We start from the raw sequence: 14481 nt of genomic DNA, 5'->3' as shown, positions 1-14481 counted from the left end.
GAGTCAATTCCTCACGCTGCTGTTTCCAACGTCTTATCATCGACTCATTAAGACCAAGCTCCCATGCAGCAGCTCTATTTCCTTTTCCAACAGCCAGATCAATCGCCTTCAACTTGAAAGCTGCATCATATGCATTTCTCTGTGTCTTTATCATGATGAGGGTGACAAAATGACTACCGTAATCAGAATGATGAAGTTTGAGAGCGCTCGATTTAATCTAAACAGTAAACAAAAAAGTTGTTTGACCTTAACACGTTCGGCAATTTCATTGCTCTAATGAAAGCTTCATGCCGCCAAAAAACTGAACACGTCACAGAATGTGTTTTTTTGGAGAAAAAAAAATGGAAAGCCGGAAAAATCCATATATTAGCCGCATCATTGTTTAAGCCGCGAGGTTCAAAGCCTGGGAAAAAAGTTGCGGCTTATAGTCCGGAATTTACGGTATGTTAGGACAGCGCCTAAACAAGAAAAACCACACAGCCATTTTCCAAGCAAGGAGAGGCGTCACAAAAACCATAAATACAGCTACAATTAATCACTAACCTTTGATGATCTTCATCAGATGACACACCCAGGACTCAATGTTACACAATACATGCATGTTTTGTTCAATAAAGTTCATATTTATATCCATAAACCACATTTTACATTGGCGCGTGATGTTCAGAAATATTTTGCCTCCCAAAACTTCCGGTGAATGAGCACATTAATTTACAAAAATACTCATCATAAACGTTGATAAAATGTACAACAGTTATTGAAAGAATTATAGATACACTTCTCCTTAATGCAACCGCTGTGTCAGATTTCAAAATAGCTTTACGGCGAAAGCACATTGTTCAATATTCTGAGTACAGAGCTCAGCCATCAAAGCAAGTTATACAGTTACTTCCGTTTTATTCGCGCGTTCAGATCACTAATCTCCAAAGGCATAATGCGCTAGAGCAAAACCTGAGACGAAAAGTCAAAATAGTTCCATTACCGTTCGTAGAAACATGTCAAACGATGTTTACAATCAATCCTTAGGGTCTTTTTAACATAAATCTTCAATAATATTCCAACTGGACAATAGCGTATTCATTACAGAGGAAAAAGAAGAAACGGTGCGCCTGCGTAGTAAACAACTTGTTGGTCTCAGGCTTGAGACAGCTCTTATTCTCTCCCCAGTAACAGTAGAAGCATGAAACAAGGTTCTCAAGACTGTTGACACCTAGTGGAAGCCTTAGGAAGTGCAAAATGATCCCACAGACACTGTAGTTTGGAAAGGCAATCAGTTGAAAAACTGCAAACCACTTCCTGGTTGGATTTGTTCTCAGGTTTTTGCCTGCCATATGAGTTCTGTTATACTCACAGACATCATTCAAACAGTTTTAGAAACTTCAGAGTGTTTTCTATCCCAATCTACTAACAATATGCATATCCTACCTTCTGGGCCCGAGTAGCAGGCAGTTTAATTTGGGCACGTCATTCATCTGAATTTCCGAATAGTGCCCCCTGTCACTAAAAAGTTAACACTTTTTTGGTTACTACATGATTCCATGTGTTATTTTGTAGTTTTGATGTCTCCACTGTTGTTCTACAATGTAGAAAATTGTAAAAATAAAGAAAAAATCTTGAATGAGTAGGTGTGTCCAAACCTTTGACTGGTACTGAAAAAGTGCCTTCAGAAAGTATTCATACCCCTTGACTTATTCCACATTGTTGCATTACAGCCTGATTTCAATATTTTTTTCTGACCCATCCACACACAATACCCCATAATGACAACAGGAAAAAATGTTTTTAGAAATGTTGGCAAATGTATTGAAAAGGAAATACAGAATTCTCATTTACATAAGTATTCACAAACATTTGCTATGACACTCCAAATTGAGCTCAGGTGCATCCAATATCCTTTGATCATCCTTGAGATGTCACTAGAACTTGGACTCCACCTGTGGCCAATTCAATTGTTTGGACATGATTTAGAAAGAAACACACTTGTCTAGATAAGGTCCCACAGTTGACAGTGTCAGAGCAGAAAGTCCAAGGAACTGGCCGTTGATCTCCGAGATAGAATTGGGACGAGGCATATATCTGGGGAGGGGTATACAACTATTCCTAGAGTGTTGAAATGTTATTCCCAGACTGTGCCTAGAGCTGGCCGTCCGACCAAACTGAGAAACCAGGCTAGAAGGACATTGTCAGAGAGGTGACCAAGAACCCAATGACCACTCTGACAGAACTGCAGAGTTCCTTAGCTGAGATGGGAGAAAATGCCAGAAGGACATGAGTCTCTTCAGCACTTCACCAATCTGGGCTTTACGGGAGAGTGGCCAGACGGAAGCTATTGCTGAGAAAAAGGCACATGACAGCATGCCTGAAGTTTGCAAAAAGGCACGTGAAAGACTCAGAGCATAAGGCAAAAGATAATGTGGTCTGATGAGACAAAAATTGGTCTATTTGGCCTGAATGCAAAGCACAGCTCATTACCCACCTAACACCATCCCTACCTTGAAGCATGGTGGTGGCAGCATCATGCTATGGGGATGCTTTTCAGCGGCATGGACTGGGAGACTGGTAAGGATAGAGGGAACAATTAATGGAGCTAAATAAAGGCAAATCCTTGATGAGAACCTGCTTCAGAGTACAAACAACCTTAGACTCGGACGAAGATTTACATTTCAACAGGTCAATGACCCCAAGCATACAGCCCTTTGGCTGTATGCGAAAGTCCTTGAGTGGCCCAGCCAAAGCCCAGACTTGAATCCCATTGAAAATCTGTGCAAAGACTTGAAGATTGCTGTTCACCGCCCCTCCCCATCCCATTGAGAAAATCTACAAGGAAGAGAATCTCCAAATGCAGATGTGCAAAGTTGATAGATATACTGATGACGACTCAAAGCTGTAATCGCCACCAAAGGTGAATCTACAAAGTATTGACTCAGGGGTATGAATACTTACAATGTGTAAATTAGATATTTCAGTATTTATTTAGCAACAACTTAAATTCTAAAAACATGTTCTCACTTTGCCATTATGGGGTATTGTGTGTAAAAATCTGTTTAATCCATTTTGAAATCAGGCTGCAACACAACAAAATGTGGAATCAGCCAAGTGGTATGAATACTTCCTGAAGGCACCGTATATATCTTTTATTTCATTTATTTTAGCTCAGAAAACTCGAGGCCAAATAAAAACAGGGCTGCCAGTTGGGGAACACTGGCCTACAGTAATCTTCAGCAGCAGTGGTCAGATCTCGGGGGTCTTCCTCTAAGAGTTTTGTGTTGGCGTGTTGCCTTTGCAGGTGCTTCAAGAGATTGGAAGTCGTGTTTCTAGCAGTGGAGACGTGTTTCTCGCTTGGGCACAACATTTTACAGTTATATTCTTGTCATTTTGTCCTACCAAAGTCAACGTTTTAGATGCTTCTGCCATTTTTCATCTCCCCCACTAAAACAGTTATTAAAAGTGTGTGTGTATAAACAGGAACTTGGTGAGAAGACAAATTCATTATATTTTTATATTGCGCCAAGAGGGAATAAATCACTCATTTAATTAAGATCAATAACTGTAATAGGAAGGGAATGATAGCAAAAGTAAATACCCATTTATTTGATCAGTAACTGTAATATTATTACTCAAATTGGAACGGTAACTCCGTTATATTAATCATTACCGCAAAACATTACATTGTTACCCGCAACACTGATCTCCATACTCTACAGCAGTGTGTGGGTGTGTTACAAAAATATGTAGACCTATACCTGTCCTCTTGCATAATCCATTGTGGGGTATGTAGGTTGTAGATTCTGACGTTACCTGCAGCAGCGAAAGGCACCCTGTGCTCCAGCTCTGACAGGTCTGCGCTCATTCTTTTGCTCTCGGAGGCCACCAGGCTGTGGGTTCGCCCCGACAGGCTCTCAACACTGCCCCCTCTGGACAGAGGCAGGCTTCGCAATGGGTCTCCCTGAGAGCACAGACAAAACAGATACTGTTGGGCTACTGTACATTTTACTATTATTCACTTAGGTCACCAAATTATGGTTTAGAGTACTGATGATTACTTCAAAATGACCATGATTACTTTCATATGAGGCTTGTGTAAATCGTTTTGTTTATATCAACACACACGTAATTGCCTTAATTTGTCTACCTTTTCTTTCTAGTCACTTGACAAAGTAAATTGTTCCACTTTAATTGTTGTGGTAGAAATGGCTAGCAATGTACAGTACAGCTTGCTGCTTTACCTTTGGCCTGAACTGATGTGCAAACTGAGGTTTGATCTTGATTGTGTCGTTGCTCCCTTGAGAATACCCATGCTCCATGTTTGTGTCACTCTTGCTGCTAGTGCAATCCACATAGGAACCTATAATACCCAATGGAGAAGTAGTGAGACAACGGAGATATTCCGTAATATTCCACATTACATCAATGATGTTTCATGAAGGTAAAACTATAGTGCAGGTAAAAAAAGCTTCCATTATTTCAAGGATATAGATTTCTATTTATTTATTTAACCTTTATTTTAGCAGGCAGTCCCATTGAGACCAAGGTCTCTTTTGCAAGGGAGCCCTGCAGCTCAACAATAACCCAATCAGCAGCATAGGAGCATCTCAAATACGTCAAGAAAAATATAAAACACAATCATGAAAAACAACAAAACTCAGTGAAATACCTGTGCTGGAGGCCGAGTTACTCTGTCCTTCATCTGAATACTGGTAAGGGTATTGCAAGGGTTCATCAGATCCTGGGAAGCACTGGAAAAGAGGTTGACAAAGAATGTAAGAGTGCCATTACCAACACTGACTGGTATATAAGCAGTCTGAGAACAGGACACCATGGAAAGAGTCCTGCATGCATCCAGGGTTAGTGTCGGCATAGAATTAAAAAGAACACTGGAATGGACATTGTGGCGGTCAATGAGTGCAGGACGGCCATCTTGGTCAAGCAATCTTTCATTTAATGCATCTCTATGAGTATGAGTGTGTGTCTAGGAGGGCCTTTACCCTCATAAGATGGGTCATGATCTTGACTATCTCCTCCATGGAGGGCCTCTGGGAGGGGTCTTTGGACCAGCAGCGGGTCATCAGGCTCTCGATGGGCTTGGGAAGGCTCTTGATGAGCGGTGGCCGGGTGCCTGAACACCATCAACACAAACAGATAAGGATACATTAGATCAATACTCATCTCTATGAATACAAACAGTCACAGTAAAACGTATGGAAACTCAAATCTGTTAACATGAGGACGTTCCAGAAAGTTCATTGCAGTACAAAACACGAAGAACACTTGCAAATGACAGCCCTGCTGTGGAGGCTCTGCTAACGTGTCAGAGAAACAGGCGCAGCAGCAGTGTCGTGGCCCCAGGTGTGCTCCTGCTCTCAGACAGTCAGTGTTTCGTTAGCATTCTGCGCCATCACTCTGTGTGTGATGGAAGAAACCACGGGGAGCGCCTCACAGGCGAGTGTCTTTTAATTGCTCTTCACCATCAGCCTCGTAACTCATTTAATCTCTCAGCAGGTCTCACTGGGGACCTGGCTCTGAAACACCAGGGCGATGTCAGCACCACCATGAACGAATTCACCTCCCCAACCTCCACCCCCACCACTTGGACTCACCGTTGTGCACCGCCCACATGATGCGGAAGGCCGGCCCACCGATCTCGTCAAAGGGCTTCCGGCGCGTGATCACCTCCCAGAGAATGATTCCCCAGCTGAACACATCACACTTCTCACTGTAATTGCTGCCTGAAAGCACAGAGGAGAGAAAGAGCTCCACTCAGGGCCTTTCAGATGGGGGGGGGAAAAAACTATGGGCTTGACATAGCTCTGATTGACTGATGAAAGGTAATTCTCTGAGGCACAGTTAAGTGAGGAGTGTTGAGGGAGGGGATGTTTATGGGAAAGCACAGGAAGCCTTTATTTGGTCTGCACCTTTAGACCACAAATGTGATGAAAATAAGGAGGCAATTTTACTTCAGGGCCTCTCCGGAGATGCATAATTACTGTGGCTATTACTGCGGAATTAAACTGCTCTTCACACACGTTATGGGCTATGTCCCAAATGGCACTCTATTCCCTATTTAGTGCACTATTTCTGACCAGGGCTCTGGACAAAAGTAGTGCACTATATAAGGAATAGTGTCATTTGGTTCTCAGCCTTAAAGTTGATGTGCTGCTTAGGCCTTTAGAAAACATTTCTCCCTGTGATGCAAATTAGCTTTAAGGTCATTCTGGGGGCAAATGTGAGGTGCTTAATTGCATGGAGTCATGTTACTCCCTCAACAAACAAGATAATGACTACCTCATTTGTGTTTCCTCCTGACCGCCTCAATGTGTTTTGTAAAACAAAGTACATTAGGCTACCACCCGAGAGCATAGACTCAAATGCTACATTCTCTCAGGGATGAAACCTTTCCTTCCATTCCAGTTTTTCTCCTAGGATTTATTTCAGCAGCGGTGGCAAAGTTAGCGTAGAGACAAAATGTTGCTGTTTAAAAGCTAGTTTCCTGCAATTCTACACATTTTGCCATGGCTTATGCTATCTGAGTGACTCAAACATAACAAAATCATTGGGAATTTTAGATTCTCCCTGACTGTCTTGTTTTTATTTGGTAGTTCTTAAAGATTATCTTATTTAAAAATATATAGCTCAATTTTTTTTCTACATACTTTATTTCTGGTTTAAGTCATTTAATTTAACAGTGAAACACTGCATTCACCTAAAAGTCTGTGTGCAACAATCATGCATACCACTCAAGATATGAATGACTTGTAAATTAAGAGAATACTAACAAAAGATGGATAAATTATGCTTTGAGAAATTACGGCGTCTACGTGTTTGCAGTGCCTTCCAGTGAGTGACAAATCGAAAGCGGAGCACTATTACAATTAATGAGCACTTCCATCACTAGACATGATCTCTACTATAAACACTCTGGTCTTAACAGTATTATCACTTAAACACTGACTATGAATGAACTCTAGGTGAACGCATTCGTGAAAGGATACACCTGTTTAGATCGCACAAATCTGAGAACAAGGGCTTTCTAAGACAGAGGCCGGACAGGCATCTCTTTCCATGCGTTTCAAAAGCTCCCCATGCAGCTCATGCTTGCCTTCAAACACCTCAGGGGCCATCCAAGCTGCACTTCCCTTGTTGTTGGTCATGTGGGTCTGTATGTCGCACGCGGTTCCAAAGTCACATATCTTCAGCACGGTGCCACCGGCAACAAGGAGCAGGCTAAAACAAACAAGGAAACAAAGATCTACTCTAATGCTAGACGTGAACTTCAGAGGTTGGTGACGTGTGAGAATACGTGAAGGTAACTACCAGAGGCTGCTGAGGTCTTACTGGGTTACAAACACTTCATAAATCCAATTTCGATTCAAGGCAAACATTTCAAATCATAAAAAACCCTGAAAAAGGAAATACAGCAAGTAAGATTCTTACTTTTAAACATACAAGAGGGAGAAGTCAAATCCCCTACAGAAAATAACTGTACAACCACACAGATATTCTGGCAGTACCCACTGTGTAACACAAAGGACATGAAGGTTAGGTTAACAGCACTCTGTGGTAGCATCCCAAATAGCACCCTATTAACTACATATGAGTCCTGGTCAAAAGCAGTGTGCTATAAAGGGAATAGGGTGCCATTTGGGATGTAGCCTGTGAGTTTAGCCAGTGGTCAACAGGCCTGACCCATTTCTTCCCAGGGAGTAAATTCTGGACAGGTTTCTAGGAAATGGACCAGCTGGTCATTCCCACAGTGCCCTGCCACTGCCAGGGACTTTTTCCCCGTCAGAGCCCAATAAATAACCTCTGGACCCGGTACAGCTACTCTAAGCAATTCAGTCAGAGGCATACTATGAAAACACTAAGGTCTCACTACTGATGCCAGACAAAAAAATAAACAAACATTGGTATATCATAACAGAGGACTAGAGGATGACAAAAGCTATGCTATTTTGGTTTAAAAAGTCAGATAACGCATTTCACGCTATTGCATAGTACAACATAGGCTACAACACACAACTAGCAAATTAAACTTTGAGTGGCAGAGCAAGCCACTTTATGGGCAGTGAAACAAGAGACAACAAAGAGTGAGGAGGTGGGGAGGAGCATACTTGGGTGGTTTGAGGTCCCTGTGAATGAGAGCCTTTGGTTTCATGCCATGGAGATAGGCGACCCCTTGGGAACACTGAAAACACCAGCTCATGGCATGGGAGGCAGTGTAACAGGGGAGGGGTTCAGCACCATGCAGCACTGTGGACAGAGAACACAGTCACTACCACAGAGAGTTCCAAATAAACACAGAACACATGCAACACAAATCTCCACAAGAGACCTCGAAACCAATGCAAACACTCATCCACAGAACCAGTGGTGGGAAAAGTACCCAATTCTCATACTTGAGTAAAAGTAATGATGCCTTAATAGAAAATGACTTAAGTGAGTGAGTGACACAGTAAAATAATACTTGAGTAAAAGTCTAAAAGCATTCGGTTTTAAATATACTTCAGTATCAAAAGTAAAAAATTATCAAATTGTATTTGTCACATGTGCCGAATACAACAGGTGTAGACTTTACCGTGAAACGCTTACTTGCATGCCCTTAACCAACAATGCAGTTCAAGAAATATAGTTAAAAAAATATTTACTAAATTAACGAAAGTAAAAAATAAAATAAAAAGTAACAATAACGAGGCTATATACAGGTCAATGTGTGGGGGTACACGTTAGTCGAAGTAATTTGTACATGTAGGTAGGGGTAAAGTGACTACGCATAGATAATAAACAGCAGTGTAAAAACAAAAAAAGTATAAATCATTTCTAATTCCTTATATTAATTAAGCAAGCCAGAAGGCACAGGTTTCCTTGTTTTTTTTTTTATGGATAACCAGTGGCACAATCCAACACTCAGACATAATTTACAAACAAAGCATTTGTGTTTAGTGAGTCCGCCAGATCAGAGGCAGTAGGGATGACAAGTAATGTTCTCTCGATAAGTGCGTGAATTTGACCATTTTCCTGTCCTGTTAAGCATTCAAAATGTAATGAGTACTTTTGGATATCAGGGAAAATGTATGGTGTAAAAAGTACATTATTTTCTTTAGGAATGTAGTGGAGTAAAATTAAAAGTAGTCAAAAATATAAATAGTAAAGATGCCCCAAAAACTACTTAAGTAGTACTTTAAATAATTTTTACTTAATTACTTTACACCACTGCACAGAACACACTCTTACAGACATGTCAGACAAAGAATTAAGAGTAGGCATACACCATTCAAATACACAAATAACCACCGAATAACATCAAAGTTATAGTTTCAAGTATTCAAAGTTTTGACAACCACAACTAAGAACGTCGACTTTACTGATCCTAAAAGATTCCTTTGATAGAGATTCAGAGGGATAACAGGAGACAAGGGGGTAAAGTGCTTGTGCAGGTAAAAGGCCATTTACACTTCCTAACTCTGATACTCCTCTTGCAGGTCACTGTGCAAGGACTGGCCAATGTAATAGTGAGCTATTTAAGGAATCATGACAATAGTGGGCTTATTAAGAGAATAGTTTGCATGTGGGTATTGGAGTTAATGACACATTGACTGCAATATTTCCACTTTTTTGGTATGGCAAGGCATGTGTTGCACTAATTTACAAACCATGTCAATGGCCAAGTCTACTGTGGTAGTGCAGTAGGCCATCCTACATAATCGCCCAGAGACCCACCATTGTACAGGGACCCCCCTTCAGCATATTCCATCACCAAGCAGACCTAGATGGGAAAATTAGCATTAGGCAAGAATAACAGAAGGCTAACAATGTACTGTTCCAAGGTATTTACAACAACAACTGGCAAAACCATAGGCTATAACACACTGAAATATTGGAGTTTTTAAAAGCTGACTTACTGGACTATTGCATGAGCCATACAACTTCACAATGTTGGGGTGATTCACACGTGAAAGTTGCCGCAGCTAGGGAGGGGAGAGAAGGCAACACAATCAAGATTGGTTTCCTTTAGTTGTAATAAACAGCCTTGTCACCACTTTACAGAACATCTCTACTTGTAGCCCAGTATAATATGACAGTACCTCAACTATGAATGCTTTCCTTTCAGATTCACTCTCTATTGTCTTGATTGCAACGTCTTTGCCTTTCCATTTGGCCTTGCAGACAACACCAAAAGCGCCTCTCCCCACGACCTGAAAGAGAAGAGGTAGACAACATAAGCAAAGTGTGTTGGATGCATTGTTATTAATCCCTTATAATCATGACAATACTAAATCCACTTTCAACATGGATATATTAGGCCTAGCTAACACTGTCGTTATTTTTGTGGGCAAGTTCCATTACACAATCCAGCATATCAATCACAGTATGTGCGCAGTCAACATCAGTTGATGGAGAGGGGTCTTATGTCTATGTGTAGGGCCCACCTGTGGGGAACTGCAACTAACTAACTCGCTACATAATCAAAACAAGAACTGCCAAATCGACTTGGAACATAGGTAGCTAGCTAACTGACTATTCTCTATCATGTCCATCTATGGCTTGGGCAAACTCATTGATGAATGGGCATAGCTATAGTGACATAGTTAATGGTCATGTTTAATTACCGAGCTTTTCAAAACCAGCGTAAACAAACATTCCTTGCGTGGTAGAACTAGTTAGTATGACAATTGAGATAAAGCATTGTGGCAACTTCAGCGTCATGACCTGGTTTTAATGTATATGGTCATGCCACTAACATAAGAGGATGACCTCACACGTGCCAATCAAATGGAATGTTGTTGATATATAGCTTTTTAGCTACTTACCTCCTCAACTTCAATATCCACATAATCTATTTCTTCAAAGGGATATCCAGGTGGCGTTTCGAGCATATCGGCGGAAGACATCGCTAACTAGCGTTACTCATTAAAACCAAGATGTTCTAAAATCAAATAAATAAATAGCTAAAACATGCATAACACGCGCACTCGAAGAAACAGCTAAAAATAATATTGCATGACATAACTTGCCAAGACACTGGCGGACCCAACACGGAAATAAATAAACTTTAAAAACTGGAGCTCATAAGCTGTGTTAGCTGGCTAGATAGCCAGCTCAGTACAATCATACACAGCCAGCTGGTAGCTAACTGAGCTAGCTACTGTAGCTAGTTAACTAGCTAAGGCAGTTTACTAACGTTACCTAAAAAGACGACGACTGGCTAACTAGTTAGCGAACAATTTGAATACATACATTTTCAATTGCCATATCATGTACGCCAACGACGTTTGTTGACTAAAGTAATTCGGCAAGTTAGCTAGCTATATATGACACTAGGCCGCTTGGTGGCCTGGTATGGCAGGCCGTCGCCGCGGTAGACTGCGCTGCACCCCACCGGTACTAGTGGCTCGAGACATTGGGTGATTGATTTCCTCAACATTTAAAACTCAGAGAATCGATTTGACTCCCGGACATAACTTTAAAATGACGACACTGAGACTTCTTCCATTATATACTTGTGTTTTCCCCCCCACAGTTCTTGCAGGCAAGCAACTCCAGGAAGTTTGCTACCTTAATTATGACCCACCAGTTTTGTTCCCCGAATGGCATGCAGATGCAACTTCGTAAATAGTGTTGCTATAATAAAAAGGATGCGAGTTTTATTAACATTATTACAATAAATGCATGCATAAGTGTGTGCCTCTTGTATAAGTCTCTTACATGTTAATAATATACATACAGTTGTAAAACGCAAATGACAGCTGTGATTTACTGCCTGAATGTAAACGTTGTTAGAGTGACACAGGTATAATACAATGCTACTCATTTTAGTGTTTCAAAATGAAATTGTAAATTTATCAAATGGCGCATCAATCATGATCCATCAATCAGAGTTTGTCTGGTACTCCGGACAAAATACAATTCAGTTGTTGCCCATATAATGTGGATTAAATCCAGGGGCGCAGTTTTGGTTTTAGAAGTGGGAGGGACATAATTTATTATTATATATATTTTTTAATAAACTCTCAAAACAGCCAACCTGACCACTCGGAGGCGTCTGCATGGTCCTAAAGCACATCCTTGCCTCGTTTTCTGTCACATTCCAATTATAAAACTGGGGGGGAGGGGGGGGTGCAATTTCAGAATATGGTGGGGACATGTCCCTCGTCCCCAGTGAAAGTTTCGCCCCTGATTAAATCTGTAAATCCCTATTCACCCCAGAATCAAGTGACAGAGTAGGAACCATCGTTTTGGTCAGCGTTTCCCAGGGGAGCCTAATTAGGTTGTGGACAGTTCAAAAAGTATAATAGCGCAGATGTACAAGAGCAGGGAAGGAAGTGACGTAGCTGAGAGTACATGTCCAGAGTGAGCTATACACACGGGGATGGTGGTTGGAAGAGTGTGCTTGTTTGAAATGGAAAACTGTTGTGGTAGCTTTTGATAAAGAATAACATCAAGACGAAGCAGCTGCTTTATAAGTGGGAGGTACTGTTGAGCGCTACATCCCAAGGGGTTCATGCTGATTGTACGGAGATTGTGACAACCGGTTAAAAGGTGTCTCTTGAGAAAGCAAGAACAAAATGTATGTCAGAAGGGCAGTATTATCATAAGGAGACGTATACTTGGAATACGGAGGAGGAATGGAGGGGAAAAGAGAGGCAGAGGAGGTCTAAGAGAGAGAGGGAGGAAGACGGTAAGCTTGAGTCGGTTAAAAATGGCGTAAAAAAAGGGAGAAAAGGTTTGTTAAAGAAGAATGGTACAAAGTGTAAGCAGAGTGAGCTGAAGACTGGGGAAATGGAAGTGAATGAGGTCGAAGTATTGAAGGTGGTAGGTGTGGTGAAGTTCGGAGCCCGAGGCTTGCACCGAAGGTCAGGATGAAGATGAGTCTGTGGCAGTAGAAATTACGTTTCTGGAAAAAGTGGACCCTTGCCTTTTGCCTGATACATTTGTGGTTTCAAGGTGGGTGAAAACATTGTTTGGTACTGTGGAATCAGTAAGGGTAACCAGAAGTAGTTTTGTGATAATTGTTTGCGTTTCTGCTGGTCAGAGGGAGAAAGCGCTCAGCGTTAAACGAAGGGGGGTAAGAAATGTGAATTGTTTCTCTCTCAAGAAAAGGGTGCCATTGAAAGGAGTGATTACTGGGGTAGCAGTAAATGTAAAAGTTGACCAACTGAAGGGGAAGAATCGCTGTGTTTGTGATGCTCGTCGTTTGGTGCGACGCAGACAGGCTGGCGAGAGTGGTGAAACAGAAGACTCCGTTCTTTTGAGTTTTGATGTTGTCTTTGCCCGACAGACAAAGTGATGTTAGGATATATACTGCTCAAAAAAATAAAGGGAACACCTAAACAACACATCCTAGATCTGAATGAAAGAAATAATGTTATTAAATACTTTTTTCTTTACATAATTGAATGTGCTGACAACAAAATCACACAAAAATAATCAATGGAATTCCAATTTATCAACCCATGGAGGTCTGAATTTGGAGTCACACTCAAAATTAAAGTGGAAAACCACACTACAGGCTGATCCAACTTTGTTGTAATGTCCTTAAAACAAGTAAAAATGAGGCTCAGTAGTGTGTGTGGCCTCCACGTGCCTGTATGACCTCCCAACAACGCCTGGGCATGCTCCTGATGAGGTGGCGGATGGTCTCCTGAGGGATCTCCTCCCAGACCTGGACTAAAGCATCCGCCAACTCCTGGACAGTCTGTGGTGCAACGTGGCGTTGGTGGATGGAGCGAGACATGATGTCCCAGATGTGCTCAATTGGATTCAGGTCTGGGGAACGGACAGGCCAGTCCATAGCATCATTGCCTTCCTCTTGCAGGAACTGCTGACACACTCCAGCCACATGAGGTCTAGCATTGTCTTGCATTAGGAGGAACCCAGGGCCAACCGCACCAGCATATGGTCTCACAAGGGGTCTGAGGATCTCATCTCGGTACCTAATGGCAGTCAGGCTACCTCTGGCGAGCACATGGAGGGCTGTTTGGCCCCCCAAAGAAATGCCACCCCACACCATGACTGACCCACCGCCAAACCGGTCATGCTGGAGGATGTTGCAGGCAGCAGAACGTTCTCCACGGCGTCTCCAGACTCTGTCACGTCTGTCACGTGCTCAGTGTAAACCTGCTTTCATCTGTGAAGAGCACAGGGTGCCAGTGGCGAATTTGCCAATCTTTGTGTTCTCTGGCAAATCCCAAACGTCCTGCACGGTGTTGGGCTGTAAGCACAACCCCCACCTGTGGATGTCGGGCCCTCATACCACCCTCATGGAGTCTGTTTCTGATCGTTTGAGCAGACCCATGCACATTTGTGGCCTGCTGGAGGTCATTTTGCAGGGCTCTGGCAGTGCTCCTCCTGCTCCTCCTTGCACAAAGGCGGAGGTAGCGGTCCTGCTGCTGGGTTGTTGCCCTCCTACGGCCTCCTCCACGTCTCCTGATGTACTGGCCTGTCTCCTGGTAGCGCCTCCATGCTCTGGACACTACGCTGACAGAT

General features: G+C 42.2%; 1 protein-coding gene across 3 annotated transcripts in view; it reads right to left on the bottom strand.

Annotated features, from left to right (window-relative positions):
- Positions 1–11570, bottom strand: part of LOC115194264 (mitogen-activated protein kinase kinase kinase 7) — a 28037-nt gene extending 16467 nt beyond the window's left edge. The window contains exons 1-11 of one of the 3 annotated variants that reach the window (XM_029753851.1): positions 10806–11570; positions 10080–10190; positions 9897–9962; positions 9715–9760; positions 8109–8247; positions 7097–7221; positions 5598–5726; positions 4986–5116; positions 4655–4736; positions 4227–4345; positions 3799–3946 (exon numbers count right to left, since the gene is read on the bottom strand). In XM_029753851.1, coding sequence (XP_029609711.1) covers positions 3799–3946; positions 4227–4345; positions 4655–4736; positions 4986–5116; positions 5598–5726; positions 7097–7221; positions 8109–8247; positions 9715–9760; positions 9897–9962; positions 10080–10190; positions 10806–10886 — 1177 coding nt within the window. In that variant the 5' untranslated portion in view covers positions 10887–11570. The remainder of the gene's footprint in view (positions 1–3798; positions 3947–4226; positions 4346–4654; positions 4737–4985; positions 5117–5597; positions 5727–7096; positions 7222–8108; positions 8248–9714; positions 9761–9896; positions 9963–10079; positions 10191–10805) is intronic. The other 2 variants (XM_029753861.1, XM_029753870.1) reach the window with 2 other exon arrangements.
- Between the last annotated feature and the right edge of the window lie 2911 nt (positions 11571–14481).

The sequence above is a fragment of the Salmo trutta genome, chromosome 1, assembly GCF_901001165.1.
Source record: "Salmo trutta chromosome 1, fSalTru1.1, whole genome shotgun sequence".
In the NCBI taxonomy this organism is placed as follows: domain Eukaryota; kingdom Metazoa; phylum Chordata; class Actinopteri; order Salmoniformes; family Salmonidae; genus Salmo; species Salmo trutta.
This window is presented reverse-complemented; position numbering and strand designations above follow the sequence as displayed.